General features: G+C 45.2%; 2 protein-coding genes across 2 annotated transcripts; both read right to left on the minus strand.

Annotated features, from left to right (window-relative positions):
• Window positions 1-685: 685 nt before the first annotated feature.
• PTS (6-pyruvoyltetrahydropterin synthase) lies at window positions 686-4,155 on the minus strand. Its single transcript, XM_084301550.1, has 6 exons — window positions 4,027-4,155; window positions 3,411-3,490; window positions 2,531-2,553; window positions 1,555-1,611; window positions 1,170-1,240; window positions 686-1,031 (listed from the first exon to the last, which is right to left on the minus strand). The coding sequence occupies exons 1-6, from the start codon at window positions 4,098-4,100 to the stop codon at window positions 890-892; spliced, it is 447 nt and encodes a 148-aa protein (XP_084157676.1). The 5' UTR covers window positions 4,101-4,155; the 3' UTR covers window positions 686-889.
• Window positions 4,156-6,570: 2,415 nt separating this feature from the next.
• On the minus strand, window positions 6,571-19,466 carry BCO2 (beta-carotene oxygenase 2). Its single transcript, XM_084301539.1, has 11 exons — window positions 19,350-19,466; window positions 18,019-18,230; window positions 15,864-15,979; window positions 14,138-14,240; window positions 12,847-12,975; window positions 12,542-12,702; window positions 11,812-11,979; window positions 9,525-9,662; window positions 8,646-8,828; window positions 7,521-7,631; window positions 6,571-7,158 (listed from the first exon to the last, which is right to left on the minus strand). Exons 2-11 carry the CDS (start codon window positions 18,206-18,208, stop codon window positions 7,045-7,047), a joined length of 1,413 nt encoding a protein of 470 aa, XP_084157665.1. The 5' UTR covers window positions 18,209-18,230; window positions 19,350-19,466; the 3' UTR covers window positions 6,571-7,044.
• Between the last annotated feature and the right edge of the window lie 1,749 nt (window positions 19,467-21,215).

The following is a 21,215-nucleotide window of genomic DNA, read 5'->3' on the forward strand; positions in this document are numbered from 1 at the left end:
CTGACCCTGAGCTGAGACAGCATCACGGAATACCCATAAAATGACTGCTTGCACCACAAGGAGTCAAAAACAGCTAGAATTTGCCAAGATGAAAAGCATTCTCCATAAAACTCCACAAGAGTGGCAACACTGGGACACTGGCTTGATAACCAGTACATCCCCCAGGCACCTGTGGGAAGCAGATGAGAAAAAAACAACAAAGTGAGCCCTGAAGCTGGACCATGGTGCTCCAGCTCGCTCCCGTGCAACACCAAGCCCTCAGCCACTGTGTTGTGGGAGCAGCCTGTAAGCCAGCCCTGCTGGACAAGGAGGAGCTGCTTTTATTTCCCCAGCTCCCCATACGAAGTCTGAACAACGTACCCTTCTCTTTGGACCCAAAGGGTTGCTTTGAAAACAGCTGCACTGCTCATGGTGCCACCTCCTCGGCCACAGAAAGGTCTGCTAGCCATAGGGAGAAGTGAGACTGAAGCACAGTAAATGAATAAATAAATAAGCAAAACAGCGCTAAAGCCAGGTTATTAAAAATCATAAATGAATCCGATGTTTAATTAGAGAAAAAACAAAGCCTTTGGTGGTTGTTAGGGATGTACACTTTGCCAAGTCATCTCCTTGCTAGAAAGCTGCTTTATTTAACATGCTACAATTGCAAATTTCACATCAGCTTTTCAGTTTAATGAAACAGGAATGTCTTGGGAAAAGGCAGACAAATCAACAAATTCTGAGAGCCCAGACTGCTAGACTGCTGCAAGGATTCTTGTAGAGTATCTACATCAGTCCTTGTGAAATAGATAGTGGACATCTAGGCCTTAGAGTCACAGGGAGCAGGGCTGAAGTGATCACTGACGTGATGAGGCAGCAGAGCTCCTGACCAGCTGAGCGTTAGTTCATTTTACTTCTCAGAGATTGCTTCTTCTCCCTTATAAACAACGATGTTCTGGTCCGTTTCGTACACTTTGACTTTGTAGAGAGTTCCCATGGGCAGGAGCTTCTTGAGGTTTTCCCAGATGAACACTGCTACGTTCTCCGTGGTGCTGAGAGCAGAACAGGAGCAGGCTCAGAACCGATGGCAGTGGCATATATGGGGCTGCACCCAGCTGCAGGACCAAGCCTTGAAGACCATTCCTTGGCCCTCCCTGCAACCACCACTATGAGGAGACCCCATCACCCACCTCACAACCTCGGCAAAGTAGGGCACATCTTTATCCAGGTTTTTGTGGTCAAGCGGCTCCATGATAGCCTGCTGCAGGAAGAGAGCGGTGCCGTCAGCCATCATTTTGCACATGATGCAGCAAACTGAAGGCTCCTGCTACCATGTACAAGGCACCAACACATAAAGAAAGGGTAAGAGCCCTGCATCCATCTGTTAACTTCCTAGCTGGAGACATGGTACTGCCTCACATCACTGTGCTCCAGCATTTCAGCCTTAAATCACGCCTTAATTTCTTCTTTATTTCCTACCATTATCAACTTGTCGTGTTGCCACCCTGGCACCAGACAAATTGCCAAGCTCTAACCAATTCTCACAGGGGATGTCTAGGAAAATAGTGCTATTACCTGCATATATTCTTTCAGGTCTGTCAGGTTTATAACCATTCCTGAGACTGGGTCAATCTGCAGGGAAAACAAAAGGCAGATTAGTAGCCTAGCTACAGGTCCTTATTACCAGGGCTGCTGTGAGCCAGTACAAATCAGTGAATATCCGAGCCACAAGGAAAATCTCTCTTCACCCTCACATGCTGAGCTCCAGCTCTACCCCTGTGATGTTCCCAAAGGCTAGACACAACACATAAACAACTCCAATGGCTCCACTCCCTGACACTAGGGAGGGGAAAGGCTTGAAAGAATCTTCAGTGCAAGAAGTTAGCATGGCCACGGGCAGACAACAGGCATTGAAGTGCTGGGTTGAACAGTCATGGACAAAGCAAAGACCAGTCTGAGCTAAGGCAAAGTTCCAGTCTGGAGAAGGCAAAGCAGGTTCTCTAGTTCACAGCATATTTGGGGAATGTAGAAGGCTTTACGAATCTAGTTTCAGGCCTGAACAGAGCCTTCCCTCCTCTGGGTTCCTGACAATTGGAAATTCTCAGAAAGGAGTTTAGAAAATATTGAAACAACTCATTCTGCAAAATACACAGAACAATGACAGGATGAAAGCTGAAAAACAACTCCAGAAGGAAAAATTCTGTTATATTCACTGCAAACTACCCTGAGAAGTAGCAGAGAGAATTACCCATCGGACACACCGTGCCTCCCTGCGGCTCCATAGTCATCCAGAGGTGTCCCACAGCACCTGCACCAGCTGCAGCGAGGCTATGGCACAACAAACTATATGCCCAGAGGATGGTTACAAGCTTTAAACACGGTTACCTGCAAGTCCTTGTTAGAGGCAAGGTGATTGATAGTGACTTTGGGAAACCTTCTACAGTGATATGTGCAGAGCTTCCACAAACACCCCAAGAAACCTAGCAATTAGCTGGAACTTCAGTACCACCCTGCTGCTCGAGGAACAGCAGAAAACGTTGATCACACTTACCTCTCCACGCACAGTGACTATAACTGGAGAAAAAAAAAGAAAAAAAAAAAAAGAAAAAAAAAGAAAAAGGAATTGTCAGGTCATGTATGTGCCACCACAAACCTGAGAACAAATTACACTGGTAATCAAGGCAGACCATCCATTCATCACCAATTCTCCAGGACTGATGCAGGCTTCACAACACTCGAAACTGCAACTGGTTTTATAAAATTGTTATCTGCTGCTTTAGGAATAGGGACTCACAGAGGTCATGCTCCAAGGTCTGATGCCCAGGGACACCCCAGCATCCCTGAGGAGGGATGCATCCTCTCCTTGCAGGCCCCATGAAACTAGATGACACCCCAAGCACCTGCTCCCTGTGACATCAGTAACGCCAGGAGCTCTGGAGGACGGGTTTCAGGGCACCTACAGCACCCAGACAGAGCCCATCAGGCCTGTCAAGGGGGGAGATGTGATTTTACATGCATAGGGTATGGATGCTAGGAGAAGAACTTGTGAGGACAACTTTCAAATAATGTCTCTGGGCCGTTTAAATTGTGTGTACTTTGATTAGAAAAACCTTCATTCAAAACAAACAGTGATTTTGCAGATTCAATTTCATTCATTAGATGAATGGGAATTGAGATAAGTATTTATTACTTATTTATTTATTATTTATTTAACTTCATGGCTTGCACACCCCTGACATTGTATAGCCATGCCCCCTTGCTGCCGACGAATCACCATAATTTTCCTTGAAACAAGCAAACGACCACAACAAATGAGGCACTAAAAGCCACACCAGGCTGCTGGGACAGGACCGGCGCTGCTTGCCCAGGGGTTTGTGTGCGTTCACACCAACCTCTCTCCGTGACCACAAGTGTGGAAGCCAGCTCCTTACCTTTATAGTTGTGCCCGTGGCCATTCGGATTATTGCATTTCCCAAACAGCTTCACGTTTTCCTCGTCACTCAGTGCCTTACTGCGGGAAGCAGAGGCGGCATTTCAGCACCCACTGCAGATTTTCGTGGCTTTGCCCCCGTGACTGCTTTCCAGCTCTTCCCTATAATTCTCTTGTGTCTAACTCATGGGCTCTGCTTCCCCAGCAGTCACACACACAACCGGAGGAGCATTTGCCCCATGAAAAGGAGCCGCCAACGTTGGTTTTGGCTCGGTGTTTCTGTACACACGCTCCGTGCCAGCTGCCTGCTCCCAGGGCTGTTCGAGCACTGGCCCCGGGGACAGCACAAGCCATTGGGGCTGCAGCAGGAAGCGGCAGCAGCGAAGTCCTACGCAGAATCAGCATTAACCAGCAAGCAAAATGCGCTGCTCCACGAGAAACGAGAGGGAAATAAACCCTCCCTTGGACCCAGCCGTCCCGAGCCCCCCGCGGGACCGAGCCCCCGCTAACCCCGGCCGGGCTCCGCAGCTCGGCTGCTCCCTCCTCCTCTTCCTCCCCTTCTTCCTCCTCCTCCTCCTCTTCCTCCCCTTCCTCCTCCTCCTCTCCCCGCCGCGGACCTGTGCAGCCGGTGGCAGGCGCTGAAGGACACAGCCCGGGAGAGCCGCGCCAGGCGCGCTGCGGGCGGTGCCATGGGGCCGGGACCGGGGCCGGGACCGGGACAAGGATCGGGACAAGGACCGGGGCCGGCTCCATCCGGGCCCCCGGGGCTCGGCAGCGCCCCCGGCGGGAGCAGCGCGGCCCCGCAGCCGCCCTGTGCCGGGCCCAGCCGGGCTCCGCGGGTGCCGGTGCCGGAGATGATCGGGGGGCGCCGTGCGGTGCCGGCACGGGGGTGTAGGGGTGCTGCTGCCGTGCCCCCCGAGCGGCTGCAGCTTCTGCCTGGTTCAGGAGCTGCAGATCCCAGCCCAAGAGCTGCAGATCCCAGCCCAAGATCCCAAGCCCTTTTTCCCAGGCAAAGCCCCTGGGAAAGAACCCGGCTCGAGCAGCAGGGAGGATGCTTGCAGACCGGGACAAGACCAGGGGTTGTTGCAGAAGGTGACCCCAGCCCCCAGATTTGGGAGTCACGACTTTTGTCTTTCCTTTTTCAAGGCTGTCCATCCCGTAGGGGTAATGTCAGCAATGATTTGACCAGCAGTTTGGCTTCGGTTTGTTTTCTTTAACAATGACAGCTCCCCGAAGCGTGCTTATAAATGCACCAGTGCACAGGGGTGGGTCTGCCAGGGGAAAGCTGTCAGGCTCTCAATGTACTCAGGAGGTGTTCACAAAGCAATACCTGCCCGAAGGGGCTGGGGCAACTTCACAGATCTCATTCCCACCCCCCTAAAATAACTGCAGCACCGTGGGACCTAAGGAGTGATTATTAAACTGTGAATTCCCCACCCCTTGCTCATCTGGTTGATTTGAGATGCTTTAGGTAAAGGAAGCACACAACAGTCCTTCCCTGCACCACTCTCAAGAAGAGCTGCCAGATTCTTATTCCCTTTCTAGCCTGGCAAACCAATATGACTTCTGGGGTGGTTATAAGCGTGCCAGACTTACAGGCACGTGCTCCAGTAATGAGGTTCATGGGATCAAGCAGAGGAATCCGTAAAGCGTGTGATTTTCTGAAAGCTTTGGGAGAGGGAGTAGGACTGGGAATCCTCAGTGTTGCTGGGCCTTGAATGGAGATAACCACAGCAGCTTATTGCCCCATTCTGGGACCCTCCTGGTGCCCTGGGGGTAATAGAGCACATCTGGAGTGGGAAAACTCCAAGTCTCAGGGCAGGATCCTCAGTTCTGTGTTACAGGAACGGGTGAAAGCACAGTTTGTGAGGTAGCAGGGTACGGCCTGTGCACACAATGCAGGCAGGGGCTGGGAGTGTGTGCTGCTGCAGCTTTTGAAACAGAGCAGGGCCTTTGCACTGCAGGGCATCTTTCTTCCCCTGCCCTGTTGATCAGCAGCACTGCCTTTAGTACTCTGGAGGGCTGCAATCCTCACAGGGAACTTCTGACACTGCTTCTCCTTCCCATCTCCACAAGGAAAGGAAAAAAAGATTAACAAAAAAATGAAATAAAAAGGGGAGTGACAGAGTGCTGCCCACCACCACTTAGCGCTCTCCTAGCATCATTCAGCTGCCAGCCGTGGAGATGAGACCTCGCTGGGGCTTGTCTCCTGGGGTGGACAGGCAACAGGCGGGCGATGCTCCTGCGGCAGGGCTGGCAGCAACAGGAGCCCCAGCAGCGGGGGCTGGCTGCCATCTGGTGGCCGTGGGAGAGCAGCTCTGCCCTGCAGCCCCCCTGTGCGAGCCGCCTGCCTCTCCCTTGCCTTCGCCCACGACTTGAAAGAAGGTGAAAAAGGTCCGAGGGGAAATAAAGCTGGGTCATTTGGGTGGAGCGCATCAGCCCTGACTTGGTCGTGTTCTCTTTTGGCTGGCTTCCAAAACAACAGGAGTCAAAGCTTTTAAATAGGAAGCCAGAGTTTTCCTTCGAGCTCTGTGGCACGAGTAAAGTTCCCTCTTTCCTCAAGAAATGGGCTCAAAACATGGCCCAGCCTTCTTGCAGTGAAGCAATATAAAAAGTCCTCAAGCCAGGAAGAAAATCCGTTGTCCAGAAAACGTTCATTTTTCAGAGTCCTTAGAGGAAGAGCCTTCAAGTAAACTACTTGGGTGCCAGTGGGTGGGGATGCATGTTGAGGGATGCCCTCCCATCAGCTAACCTCACAGGCAACTGTCCAGGAACTGTAGGAGCCTGGATGAGGAAAGAAGTGTAAGGGGGGGTGTTGGCATTTGATCTGCACAACTCCAGAAAAAAAGGGCTACCAAGGCCACAAGGGACTACTATGTGTTTCATACCAGTTGCTTAAGAAGAAGGCAGGAAATGTTAGCCATCAGAGCTGCTTCCAGCTCTGCTGTTTTAGCAGGAGTATGATGGAGATCTCACATATCTTCGAGATGATATAGCATCACAGGGTGGGTCACAGTTGCTGCTGTTGCCTCCTGTGGCACAGCACAAAGTTGGCCGTAGTTCTAGTGAGTGCAGCAAAAGAAAGGAAGAAACTTCACAAGCTTTTATTTGAGGGCACAGTTAATGTATAGAGAAAAGCACTACAAGTACAGCTTCTGTGAGCATGTGTCTATTCTCTGGGGCTTCACTGAAAGCAATCTTTATGCAGTGGGGCCAAAATTACATCCTGTCAACAGGCCTACATGTTACCAGTTAGTTTTACTCCTCTCTTCTGCTTTAATTTCAGCCAAAGCCACTGCCCTAAGCACAGATACTTGCTACCCAGAGAAGGTAATGATCATCTTAGTTCCCATTTTCTCCCTTGCAACCCTTAGGCATGGCAGCCTCTGTGAACTGCTGCTAACACTTCTAGCAAGATAGTCAGAAAATTAAGATAAAGCAGTGAGCTGGTAGAGCAATGGAGCTTCTGCCTTCTCTTTTCTGTGAACTGTTAGGAAAGCAACAGTAACTCAGAAGTTATGATTGAGAAGAAACAGTTCTCTTCATCCTTGGCATAATGTAGTGTTGGGAGATAAAAGAAAATAGAGGTTTCTTTCTGAGCCTGACCTCGCCCTGAGTTACAGGAAGTGGCAAGGTCATTGGGACCTAAAGATGCCATGGAATCCATAAGGCATTTCCACTGGGACTTCTGCTCGCCCCAGTTCTTTGAAGGTTTCTGCATCCAGAACAAGGAGGAAAGCACTTCGGTTCTGCAGGATGAAAAGAAAAACAGAATGAATGACCAAGCTGAGCTTCATCCCACAGTTCAATGCACTACATCTGTCAAACACAAAGGAGCCCAAACATACAACCAGGCACAACCAGACCTCACCAACTAAACCCCTCAGACAGTTAGCCAGGAGCACCAAGAATCACAGAGGTCACCCAAGAAACATTGATGTTCCTACTTGAAGTTTATCTAGCTGTGCTTGACAGTTGCAGAAGTACACACCATGTAGCACAGTGCTAGAACTATCTGCCAGGGAGCCTTAAATCATTTGTGTGTGTGTGTGTGGTTTAGAAAACATACCTAATACTATGTGGCTTTGATGAACTAGTAGGAGTAAGTTACCTCATCGGGGGAGATCACAACAGACAGGATGACTCCATTGTCTTCTGCCGTGGCATTAGGCACTGGCACAAACACAGGCTCTGATGGGTAGGATCCTTCCTCCTGCCAAATCTAGCAAGTGCAGTAACATAGGGACATGTTTCATTTCATTAAAATTTGTCTACTACAGTTAGCAGAGTTACAAGTTACAGTGCTCCCCACAGAGCTACCCAGGCATACTCCATGCCCCAAGGAACCTACAGTTCAACCTTTCAAGTCATTCTTTTGGTTCCACTACTGTAATGATGGCAGCGTTGTGACAGCATATCCATTGTGCAAGGCACTGTGCAAACAGGCAGTGAAAAGGGTTCCCATTGCTCGTGTCATCCAACAGCTCGCACTGGCACGGGTACAGGCTCAGAAAACCTCACCATCCTAGCTGGCACAGCCAGCTTCTCACCTCCCTAGTATAGCTCACACTGGGTCCAGGCAGCATGGAGATCTATCAGTGTCATCACCTGATGGCATAGCTTCTGCTCTTATTGCAGACAGAGCCACAGCACCCAGTGCTGGGTGGAAGAAGGGCACTCTTACTGCAAAATGAGTATCCAGAGCAGAACGATTAAAAATAGGGCATCTCTTTTTGAGGATTCCTAAATTCCTCTAGGCCCTGGGAAAGTCTCAGATTAACAGCTTAAAAGCTTTGGAGATCATTATTTCCCTGTTTATGGGAGAGACAGCATAAATCCCAGCTTGTGCTTGCAGATGGGGATATGCTAAACCTTGTTTGTTACCAGTGTTATAGGTGTCCTGGCAAAATGCCTTGGCACCTCCAACAGCCTACGTTATGTGGGTATTTTCTATGCTATCTGGTAAGAGATAACTGTTCTGGCCTGGAAGAGAGAGACATATTGTACACAACCCTTCCTGTTTCCTCATCTATCTAGAGACCTGGAGTGATATCTTCTGTTTGGTAAGTGTGCTACGAGATGAAATCAGGAACATCATTGCAAACTCATATGAAAAAAAAAAAAAAAAAAAAAAAAAGCACTGAAGAACACAATGCCTGGTAAATGACAGAACTTGTAGGCCAGTTCAGGGGAATGACTCCTGGTGCTGAGAAGAGAGAAGTTTAGTTCACCTCACCTTGAAATTCTTGGTCTCCACGTCAACCTTCATCAAGGAATCTCCAATGAAATGTCGAAAACCACATCCATAGAAATAACGGTACTTCTTACCACTGTACTGAGAGTAATTAATCTGGGGGAACTCCAAACCCCCAAAGTTTTCAAAACCCTCGGGGTGGAGATTTTCATGCGTGCACCAGACCTAGAAGAAGTATGCATTACAGGAGCATCAGTTTAGCTTTGACTGGGCAGAAGAGCTGACTGGTCCCACCAACCCACTGCACAGCTGTTGCAGAGAAAAAATGTTTGAAGAGCCTGACATTGCACAGAAGCAGGTAGGAACACCAAATCTACCTCCCTTATCTGTTTCATTCAAAGGATTGACTCATCTTCATAGGCAGTGGAAACTTCAAGGTCAGTTTAATGTAAAAAACTGAAACTGGAGTGAGTCTATGTAGTCCTGCGCCCCTGGCTGAGGAAAAACCCGGCTCCAGCACTCAGTAATGTGATGTACAAAGTACACACAGAGACCACTCCACTCAGAGCAGACAACACATGTTGTATACCACCTAAAGCCACACTATAGGACCATTCAAAGCTAAAAGCAAAGAACAGTTCTGTGCTTAGGTGACAGCACAGGGGATTTTGTCAATGAAGAACTTCACATTCACCCACTTGTCATAAAGGCCTGTAACCCACTTGGGCACTTTTGGTAAACAACAGTCTGTCCTTGCTCTGTCATTTAAGGCAATATGGTAGGGTTTGTATTAAAACACCAAGCCCCAGCTTAGTAATGAAAAAAATCTTCCTTGGTGGATAAGTTCCGAGAAGATAAAAGCACAGGATAACTGCAATCTCACTATAGCTATAAATGCAGTTTTGCAAGTCTAATACATACCTTGCCATCCGCATCTTTCACAGCCTTTGCCAGTGTATAAGGCAAAGGGTTCAGATTCTTCCCCACAGGAGCATCTGAACTCATATTCAGTGGGAGAACAAAGCGACGGGGGAAAGTTCGGGCGACTGAGTTATAAACCTATTACAAAGCCAGAAAGTTATAGTGATGAGAAGAGGAAAGTGCCATTTTGGACCAAGTGCCCCTTTTTGGAGCAAACCTGAAGTTTTGGACATACATCAACCCCTAAAATCTTTTCCTTCTATTAAATGTTTTACCTGGTTCTGGCAAGGACTCCGTTTGTTGCAGTACTTTACAGTAGAACACAAAAAGGCACAGAAAGAAAACAAGAGTCATCATTGCTTTCACAACTGGGTATGGAAATCACCCAGTTATTCTCCAGATACAGGTCTGGAACATATGATGCACTCTGTTTTATTCAGCTAGAACAGACATACACTGAACCTTTTTATAGCCTGTCCACATGCATCCCACTGGGTTGTGTGACTTATGCCCTTCTTGCCCAGCCAAGGTCATGAGCTAATGGGGATTACATAAAAATACTCAGCAACACTGAGCATACCAAGGGAATACCCCCGCTGGAAACTCATATTCCACAGCCCCATGCTGATCCCGCTTTGTGGGAGCACAGAGCACAAAGCGTGAGCCCTTTGGAAGCTTGATGCCAGTCAAAGCACTGAGAAGCTTCTACATTATTTTAAATAATATGAGTCACTCAAGGAAGGAGCACTTCATAGGTGTATGAACCTCAGGAGGAAAACTGCTTGACTGTCTCAGATCTCTGTGAGATGACAACACAGCAGAGAACAGAAGACATTAGAGGCACTGGTAGACAACAGAAGAGATCAGAGGGAACTGCATGAAGGTGCATCAGGGGAGGTTTAGACTGGGTATGAGGAAAAGGTTCTTCACTGAGAGGGTCATTGTGTAGGGATTCTGTGTTGGTGTTTTTCAGTTACTCCAACTTGTAATTCACCAGTTGGATGTGAAACTTCATATGTTAATTTGGAAACCCTATTTTCAAAGCTTTAGTGTTTCAGGTAGCCACAGAAAGCTGATTGGCTGGGGAACTCTGCTGAACAGAATATGAGCTTGTCAGCAAACAAAAGCAGTAAACATGATTTGGGGAAAATAGACAAACATGCTCAGGCACGCCTTAGCCTTTAGGCGTAGATTTGATTTTGATTTTGAGATGAGTTACACTCATATCTGTGTACACTTTAATGGCTAAGCTACTTGTCAGTTAAATAATGTGGGTATTGGAGCATCTAATGTTGACATATGGACTCCTTCAAACATCAAATTACATCTCTTCTGAGCTCAGAGAAGGCTGAAAAAATGCTAGAATCTTTTTGCAGAACAAATGCCCATATCAACACTATGCTATACTTGAATTAATTTTCATTGCATCTTGGGAAAGAACAAATAAACAAACCAGAAAAAAAAAAAATGAAAAAAATGAAAAAAAAAAAGCAACAACAACAAAACCAAAGCAAAGCAAAACATCCCCTCAGGGGAAACCCACCATTGGGTTGGTTTCCAGTAAACATATTTGCAGTACAAGAAACTCAAGACAACCCCATTTTTTCCCCATGTATGACCTATGTAAAATAATGCCTCTTTTATGGTATTATATAGTACTTTTGACAGAGCTGGATATAGTAGGTTATTTGTGGATACATGCTGTTGTCAAGTGAACGTAGAACACAGGGATTTCCTGAATATCTGTGCTTTGTGATTTACATAATAAAGGTTGGGTTTATGAAGTAATGCCTCTAAATAACAGGGCTTTTTTTTTTTTTTTTTTTTTTTGGGGGGGGGGGTGTTTTTGTTTTTTCCGTATAAATGTAGGGCAAAATCTCATTTTGCACACTTTCTTAGCGGGAAAAGTATTTCCTTTTATTACATGGGGATATGGAAAATGAGTATCATTAAAAATGAATTTTTAAAAGAAAAGCACATTCTGCCTGCCTGGTGGAGATCGATATCACACGCCAGTCTGTAGAAGTTTCAAGGAAATGCTCCATAGAGATTATCTGCTAAGAGATTTAAAAGGAAAGAAAAATACCAACATATCAATAGACCATAGTTTCAGTTTTTCCATATCGTCATAGTTCCTTTGCATAGTCCTCTGCCCTGTGGTCTCCCTGTAATGTTCTCCATTCTACCAATATGAGTTTTGCTCAGAAAAATAACTCCATGAGCATCAGGCCCTAGCAGATCCTAAGCAACACAAATGCAGAGATCTTACCTAATGCAGAGATCTTACCTGATATAGATCTACACCACTCCTCCGCATGTTCTGAAGCTTGTAGGTAGCCAGAGTTTTTCCATCATCCTGGCAGCACAGGTCAAGGACCACACAACCATGATCTTCAAAGGCATTGATTTGATGGAAAGTAGCAAAGGGTTTACTATACCACTGTCCTGGCAGCACCTACAGTGACCATAATAAGAGAGACTGACTTTTCTTCTCTAAATATTGGAGACAAGATTCAGAGACTTGCTCTTCTTGCTCTCATTTCATTCCCACTTATTCCTTACTGTTGTCTTATGCCCTTGAGTTGCTATGGAATGGCTGCTTTAAGCCAGGAAGTAGGCAGATGCTGATGAAGAAAAGCCAATTCAAAGCAGCCCAGAATAGATTCCTTGCTGTCATGGGTCCATGTGTGCTCCATCCATCCATGAATGATGCTATAGGCATCATTCCCAGGCTCTGCCTGACCCTGTTACATGCAACAGTACTCTATAGGAACCCCAAATTTCTTATTTTTGCCTGTTCTTTTAGGGCTGGCAAAAAGATGAATCAATAGAGCAGAAAATACATGAAGTCACGCCATTTCTAAGAAACCAGCACCTGTGCTTTCAAAGCCTATACTGCAGTAACTTCTGCATTGATTCATAAAGCTCTCTGAGGCTGCTACACAGCACTCTTCTTTTGAGATCTAAAATTCCAGCTACAGTTGCAGAGCTGCTGGAAACATGACAGAGCCACCTACCTCCCCAGTGTGCTTATTCACCACATGGAAGCGAGTATTGTGCTGAGGCTCCCAGTTTATCCCTTCGGAAATGGGCTTCCCACGGAATTTGGAAGTGATAATCCGCATCAGATTCAGCTTGATGGGTTGCTCAATAAAAATGATATAATTTTCACTCATCCCTGAAAAGGGAGCAAAGGAAGTACTATCAGAGCATTTGGCAAATGAGGCAAAAAATTGTAATCCAGGGGCAGAGGGCAGCAAACAGCCCCTTCTGCTTCACAGTAGGCAAAATCCATAGCATAAGAGACAGGAGACATTCTTACCAAAGCTGTGATAGTAGGAGGGTTTCATCTTATCCATTGGAGCAATGGAGCACAGCACTTTTGCTCCCTCTAACGTGTCACTGCAGTTTGACTTTTGTGGAGGGATCTCAATGATATTATACCTTGTCCCTGGAAAGAAGAACGGGTATTCAACACCACTGAGATGTGAGACTGTCCACATTCATGAAACTAAAGTCAGACTCTGTTCCTTTCTGTTTCCTTAGTGTACTAGGAATGACAGTCATGGGTAAACTAAACAGAAAACAAATGAACAAACAACAACAAAACATTTAGCAAGTCAATAAAACAACCAACAGAGGATGACTACCACAAAAAGATTTTAAAGATCTTCTCAGCCTGGTTAACTGCCATCTAATTTTTCTGTTTGCAATGAATTCCTCATTTTAACTCAGAGTATCCTAAATAAATAAAAGCATCAGGAAGAAACCAAATTCATAGATTATACACCAAAGCAGATGAAAACTTTGAGCTCTGGCGATGACTGAAGCTCGTGGGAAGCTAAGAAGGGCATATCTGAATAATCATCTAAGGTTTAGTCTCTCCAGCTGAAAACAGCATGTGCTGTAAAGCCAGATGCTGCTAAAGCCAAAAGGAAATGAAAACAGCAAGAATGAAAAACAAAACTGGGCAACTGCTCAGTGAATTGGAACTGGCCTGAGGTATAATAATAAACAGCAGTGGCTGTCTTCATAGGCCTCAGACACCTGAACAAGAGGGCCTTCAGCAGTGCCTGCTAGCTCTGAGCAACCATGTAGATATAACTAGATCCCAACTTGGTGTAATGCTCCTGGATTTGAGAAGAAAATCTATGCCAGATAATTCAGGTTCACTGTGTGATATCCAAGTCACTGTAATAACTTCCATTTTCTTTCCTGTATACACTGTTATCATTCTTATCAAAAGCCAGTTAATGTAAGTGGAAAACGTGTCTAATGGCAAAATTCTTTCAATGAAGCTTCAACACTGAATGGGACTCCAAATATCATTCTCCTATTTTCCATAAAACCTTGGCAGAAAAAGTGGGGAATCCATATTCACAGACCAGAGTCAGAAGCATCTGAAACTACTTGCAGGGAGAAGACATTTTTCTGGGGCAGGCTGACAACCTGAAATTAGAACCAACCTGATTTGCCGTCATTTTGACACAAAGAAAAACAGCAGTTTCAAGATCTCTAGACACTGAAGCTTCTTCAATAACTGCTCCTTGAAGCAGCAGGGAGCAGCCTGTCCAGCCTGCCCACTGGCCAGACCTGGTCAGATCCAATCTTACCATGTTTCCCATAGGAATTGCCCATGTTGTATGTCGTCCCATCAGATGCATAATGAGGATGAGCAGTGGCCCCATTCACTGCAATGAATTTGCTCCAGTCTACCTGCAAATCCCAGAGATTTTCAGTCAGTGCATGTTTCCAGTTGCTTTCTAGCAAGCCACAATTTCTAAACATTAGTTTTGGTGAAGTCTGAGGAAGAATAGCTTAATGACTATGGCCCTACTGTGAGATCTGAATTTAAGCCCTTTTTGTGCCTGAAATCTTCCTGAATCCCCATGTAATAAGCACTGCAGACATGCAAAAAGAGAGAGTCACTGCCCACCCCCCCACCACCACCCCCCACCCCCCCCAAAAAAAAATGTTTTTTTTTTTTGAAAGCATACATAGCTAATCAATAGTCATTGTTCACTCTCCTCACACACACACACACACAAAAAGTACTTTCCCTTCCTGGGGCTGGGCTGTGGTTTGGACTCAGACAGAAGAGAGGATGTGCTGGGAGGGAAGTCTGAAGAAAAAAAGCAGGAGGGGGATCAACACATGCATTGAAACATTAAGGCATGGAAGATCTGCTGCTTTTGAATACCAAGCCACCAGAAGATCACAAAACCACACCCTTTTAAGGCATCTCGAATCGGAGATTTTAAATGTGAAGTCATCCCTTCCATTCCTGCATTTAGCCCAAAAATGCCAGTCTACATCTAAAAAGCAGCTTAAGGGGATTTTTTTTCTTCAAGTGACAGGTTGGCTGAACAGAGCTGAACATTCAAACTAAAAATGCCTACACATCTTCTAATCACTAAATTGTGGTTTTACAAAACAGAAAACAGCAAATCAAACTCTCAATTTCAACACGCAAGTAGCATGCAACACCTCATAAACAGAGCACCTTCATGGTTCACAACAGGTCCTGTAGAGAGCTAGGGACTGCTGGAATGCCTCCCTCGAGACCTGAGGGTGTGATGAGACTGCTATCTTATGGTATTAAACAGTCCACAGTAACGTACAGGGAGGGCAGTTAATACTCAAGAAGGGCAGAATCCTTCTTCAGTCCTTTGCCTAGTGAGCCAGCCCAGCAAATATCCGTACCCCCTTTAAAGGAGCCTGCAGGGGGATGCATAGCTCACCCTGCCATCTCACAAGCCATGCTCTACCCTCAAAGACAGCCACGCTCCTGTGAGGCAGTGCAGAGGACATATGGGAAGACTTCTGCTCTGACTTTTGGTTCTTTTGCTAGCATGGGCAAAAGCAAAGTGGCAGCTACACTTGGACTTCACATTGGCTTCACCACCCCGTTGTAACAACGAGGTTTTAGGCAAGACTTTGCAGGTCTGTAGTGTTTAGAGCTGGGGTTGTGTGAAGAGATAAAGGGAACAGATGGGAAGACTGAAGCGACAGTGGAAGAATAGAGATCTGAGATCAGTGATGTTAACTTCTTCCGGTATGCACTTCTATTCTTCACGCACAGACAAGTACAGGCAAGTCCAGACAAGCAGCAAGCTCGGTGGAAAAAACGGAAATGAGTCTACATCTGTCTCTGCCCTGGTCTGCTGCAGTGGGCAGTGACTGAGTGAGAGCTGCCTTGCTGCTAGGTAGATTTCTCAGGGACTCAAGCACACAAGGCAGAGATGCTTCTGACTATGCCTTACAGCTGCATTGATCATTTGGTTTGCAATCTGGTTCTTCTGTACCACAAGCCAACCCCCTTAGCCCACCTGCCCACACCTTTTCCTTTGTTTCAAGTGTTTCTGGGTCCACTTTGTACATGAAGGTGTTCTCACTGCTGACGTAATAGTCTCCTTTGTACACAACGTAGCTCACACTGGCATTGTCACTTGGCTCTGAAACAAAACCCAAGCTCTGTTTAAGCTTACATTACATCATATCAAGTTGGACATGTTTAGACAAAGAAACCCATTTGCAGTGACACTGATCCCCCTGTGGTTGATCAGAGATATCTCCCTAATCTCCAAAGATACTCAAGAAATTCTCTGCACAAGTGAGTTCGGGACAAAAGGACGAGGACTAGCACTTGCTGCACATCTTTCTCAACTCAGTGCTAGATACCAATAACCTACTCATGGTGTGTTGTTTCCTGGAACTAAAGGGAATTGATTGCATCAGCAGAAATCTTGAGAAACAGTTGCTGGGGAAGTTAAAGCATCTTTCACTGAAAGACCCCACACAAAGTTCCATGTACTCAACAGTAACACAAAAAAGCAAGGACTCAGGTTGTTGATGAGACAGGTCAGTGATAGTAACATCATTAATAATATAATTTAAAGAATATACTAGCACTGATTTAAAAAGCTATGAAGTGTAAGTTTTTTGAATTGACCTCTTAACTGTGTATCTGCAGTGATGGAAGGCTTTTCTACACAGCAGAGAGTTTTATGTATCTCATCAGCAATTAAATTTGGATGCTTAAGCCTTGTCAGCATTGCCAGTTAAGGTCACACTGTTCATGTGCACAACAGGGCTCCAGGGTGAGATTCTTGTGTTGCTTCTTACGGGATCTGGAAACCTGCAAAAGAGCTCAAGTTGGACCCAAACAAATAAACTGAGCTGTTCACTTTATGCATTCTGGGAAGACATGTAATTCCACTAACCTCCTAGAGGCTTAAGCAGGTTTTGTTTCTCACATCTGCACCAAATGCATTGCTCAGATGTTGTCAAGGAGCAACACAGACAAAACTGTGTTACCTTCAAGTAGGAGGCTCAATTTCTTTTTCATATTTCACTTACCACATTTTAATTTGCCTTCTTCAAATACACACAAACGTTAACATTCTAGTAAGGGAAGCGTGAAAATGACTCCAATGAAGCCAGCATAACCTTCATACTTTCATACGCCCTTTGCTTTTAACTTATTTCTTCATATCTCTCTTCCCTTCCTCCCCAGACAAAATTTTCTCCTCGGGCAGCCGTATGAGGAGTCCCATGTTTGATTTACACCATTAGAAACACGAGGCGAGACTTGAGGCTACAACGTGGGCTAAGGGGATGGCAAGGATGCTATTTGCATGACAGGACTTGGGAAGAGACTGCTATCTCTTCCCCATTCTCTTTGAAATGGAGTCATGGAGATGTCCCTTGAGAGCTACACACGCACAGCAGTCACAGCTGTTCTTGCTACTCTTAGGGAGACTGAGACCCACTAGCCAGGTGGCTGAGAAAAGCCAAGGAAAAAAAGATTCCCCTGATTGAGCACTGTGTGTACAGAGAACAAAGAGCCCAAAGCTGCCTTGAGAAAAGCCCATAGGACAGGTCAGAACAAGATCCTTCACCACAGGAAGATAAGAAGCAGAAAGTTGTCACAGACACATGCAACAAGTTGCACACTTTAGGTCCGTTCTGGTTTTAGTGGAAGACACTTGGGTTTAAATTAAGCCTATTTCTTTCCTAATTTATGCAGGAGTCTGTAGGCAATGGTACTTCCATTCCTGTGCAAAACACTCTCTTACCCTAACTTCTATCATCTCCTACACCTTAGTACAGGAAGGGAAGGATTAGCCCACTTAACCTACAAGCTTAGCAAGGTGTTTTAAGGGCAAAGCTGTGTCTCAGGGAGAATGGCAGGTTGTAATGCTCATTATCAGACCTGTACAGGGTGTTCCTTGGAAACAATTCTGTTGGCTATTTACAACAAACTCTGGAAGTGAGACAGAGTGTCACTAAAACATTAAGCTGAATGTACATCTCCCAGCTACATCAGACACCGAGTTGTAGTAGTTTCTGTTGTTCCAAGAAACCATATTCTAAGAAAAATATGGGCTCAGAATAGGCCTCCACCAGACTTCCTCACAGCTCCCTTCAAACCGAACCATGAGCTCCCCAAGAAAGTCTTAGAACATTTCACATTTCTTAGAAACCCTCTTACTTGGCGTATCGAAGCGTGACATGAAGCGCTCAAACACACTCTTGCATGGGTCTGGCATTGCCAGTGTCCCAAATTCTGAGACCACGATGCGGTTGTGCTGCCTGTTAGTGAGGTATGAATTGCTCTGCAGAAACTTGCTCCGGTATGTCACTGTGCCATTCCTCAGCTGGAACTGGTGCAGCAGGGCCATGCCATCAAACCAGTGGTTATATCTACAAGCAGACATAAATAGGAGAACAAGAGTTGGACGCTATGTTATGGGCTGCTACACTGTTCCCTCTTGCTTTATTATCAGTTGTGACAAACTCATGTCCAGAGCCCACAAACAAATAAACACATACAGCCTTGTGATGAGCCTCAACTGAGTGAAACAAATAAAATGTATTTGTGGGTGAGGGTCCTGAAGTTAAGCACTGAATTTCAGAGAGATTGGGGCTCCCTGTATCACATTTGAAAACGGACCTTAGGAATTTCTGAAAATGCGAAGTATGGGGGAAATAACTTATACTAGTAAACCAGCCACTTTGAAGACTTCCGCAAAAGGAAAAGAAATTGTGCATTACTGCACAACAAGAACAGAAAATATTACTGAAAGCCCAATCGCACAAGGAACTTCTTTTAGCTCTCAGCTGTTGGCATGATGCCATTCTCTCCAATACGAGAAATCTATGAGACTTAAAGAAATATCTGGAAATATGTGGTTTTGTTTCGTTAAAGAAATCTCCAGAAATAATATCAATCACAAAATCAACCACAGAATGGCTTGGTTGTATGATCACCTTTGGCTAGTTACTGCCATTAGCTTTGCGGGAAGAATTCATCCATTTGCTAGAATGGCAGATCCCAAGCCAAAGGAAGGGGTTGCCTTCTTAAAATGTTTTGATATCTTGTTTTTAAAGTGAGATGGACTTGCTTCTAAAGCAACTCACACAATTCGGCACAATCAATTTTAGAAGTTGCGCCCTGGGTTTCAGAGTGCTCGTGGGATGGACTTTTGTTAATGACAAAGGACTGGGAGTGTGTATGTTTTAATCCCCAGCCCTGTTACCTCATTATACCATTCTGAGTAGGACACAGCCTCTCTGTGACTCAGCTTCTCCACCCTTAGTAAGTTAACCACACAGCTATTTCAGAGAGCCCGCTAAGAGTTTCTAGATGAAGGAGCAGCTGTTCTTAAAAGAATGATAACACAAGCATTTCCCCCTCGCCTGATTTCAAAAGAAATTACAAGGTGCCCCAGAGCAGTAGCAAGCCATTTGGGTGGGTCCCCTTTAGGTTTAGCTAATGCTCAGGCCAGAATCATTTGACAAATTCACCAAACCCAGACTTACTTCTCCTCGCCAAACTCAAATCTCCCAGGACCATTCCTCAGCAGATTGCCATTTATCCATTCAGGAATATGTCCTTTGACCTTTGCTGGGATGGGCTGGGGGGTCTCCTCTACTGTCTTCAGTAAGGGCGAAATGCATTGCAAAGTGGGCAAAGTGGTTTGCTCTTTTGATGGGCTGGGCAGGGATCTCTTTAAACCTGCAAAGAAAGCAGTGACAACAAAGAGCAAGTAACTAAGATTTTCACTTGAATGAGCAGAAAGTTGCTAGAGCTTGAGTTTGGGTATCTAGGAGAACATTTGGCATCCTGCAAGCAGCCAATCTGTACCAGATACTCAAACTAAAGCTCTGCTCCCATAATACCCCACACATCCACAGAGAGACGAAAATCCAGTGGAGTTAACTTTACCTAGTTAATCCATTAGAGACACCTGTTCTGCAGGCAAAAGGAGGTAATAAAATGGGCAGTTTTCTTAGGGTCTTTCTTCTGTCCTGTGACTAGTGGTTCACCATCAAGCTTTATAAGCATTATTGATGCTACTGTATGCCCACATTTTATCCTTTTTTATTTGTGAAATGAGAAAAGTGTTTTGCAAAGTCCTTGACTGCAAAGGCTTTTGTATGCGTAAAACATGCAAAGGAAAGCAAGGCCAATACAGCACGGAGCAAACAGCATAGAAGACGGAGGACAAAGACTAGCAACATCCATTGCTTTGAGGTTTGAAATATGATAAAAGGTATGGTTCACTTCAGCTCCATGCCAGCAAACTGGATAGAGTGGATGCAAGGATTACTGTATGTTAGCCTCTATCCTTTACTATGCCATCATGGCCATATTCTCTGGCATTAACAGCTGTGAACTAATTCTGTGTTAAAAGAATTGCTCACTGCTTGCTTGCAGATGAAGTCACCAGTGCAGCAACGTACTACTTAACAAAAAGGTTTATCCAGGTCCAGTCATGTTCAATACTACTTCAGACACCTCTGTCTAGGAATACATCTGAGCTGGATTTAACCAAGGGTTTCTGAAACAGTGTTGAAAAACTGTGCTATGAGGTTCTTCACAGTAACCAACAGCATTGTTTGCAGCTAAAGGTAACGCATAGTTTTCCTAATGCTGGCCATTTCACAGTGAAGAAATTTTATACTACTAGTATTCCTTTCAACCTGAGTAGTTAGCCAAAATTCAAGATCTCCCAATGATGGGATTTAGAAGAGGGGATACATCATGGCATTAGGTTCCTTAAAAACAAAGAGCTGTTCTTAAACAAAACTTTAGACATTCTCCACTGAATTTAAATAAATAAATAAATTAATTAATTAATTAATAAGAAGTTTTTCTACCCGTAGTACAAAGGCTTTTCTAAGAGAAAGACAAAAAAAAAAACAAACAGCAAGGCAGCTAACTAAAAAGAACATCCCGGAGAACATCCCAGAGGATTCCCAGTGCTCTACTGTAAATCCAGGCAAGCCATAGCTTGCTAAACAAACAACAAAATAGTAGTTACAAACATGAATTCAAAGAACCCCAAGTCTTGGAAGAATACAGGCTGTCAAACACAGGTTGTCGTGTTTTCTCTCTACACTGCGCATGGAGGACTTTGCCAAGTTGGCAGCATTTGAAATGCAGTATACCAGAAGCTCAGACTATTGAAAGGTGCACAGGTCAGTTCTCAAACTCACCAGGACAATCCGATTTCAGAAGCTCAAGAAGGTAATCACTAGCTTTTCCCCTTGCAGACCTCCCCCCTCCCTGCCAAAAAAATAAAAAAAAATAAAAAAATTAAAAAAAAAAGGAAGTGATGAAGAACACAAATGAAACTGAGCTGAAATATACTGACAGGGAAGAACAAAGCAGATTAAACAGGT

This window comes from Netta rufina, assembly GCF_964035555.1.
Source record: "Netta rufina genome assembly, chromosome: 25".
Classification (NCBI taxonomy): Eukaryota; Metazoa; Chordata; class Aves; order Anseriformes; family Anatidae; genus Netta; species Netta rufina.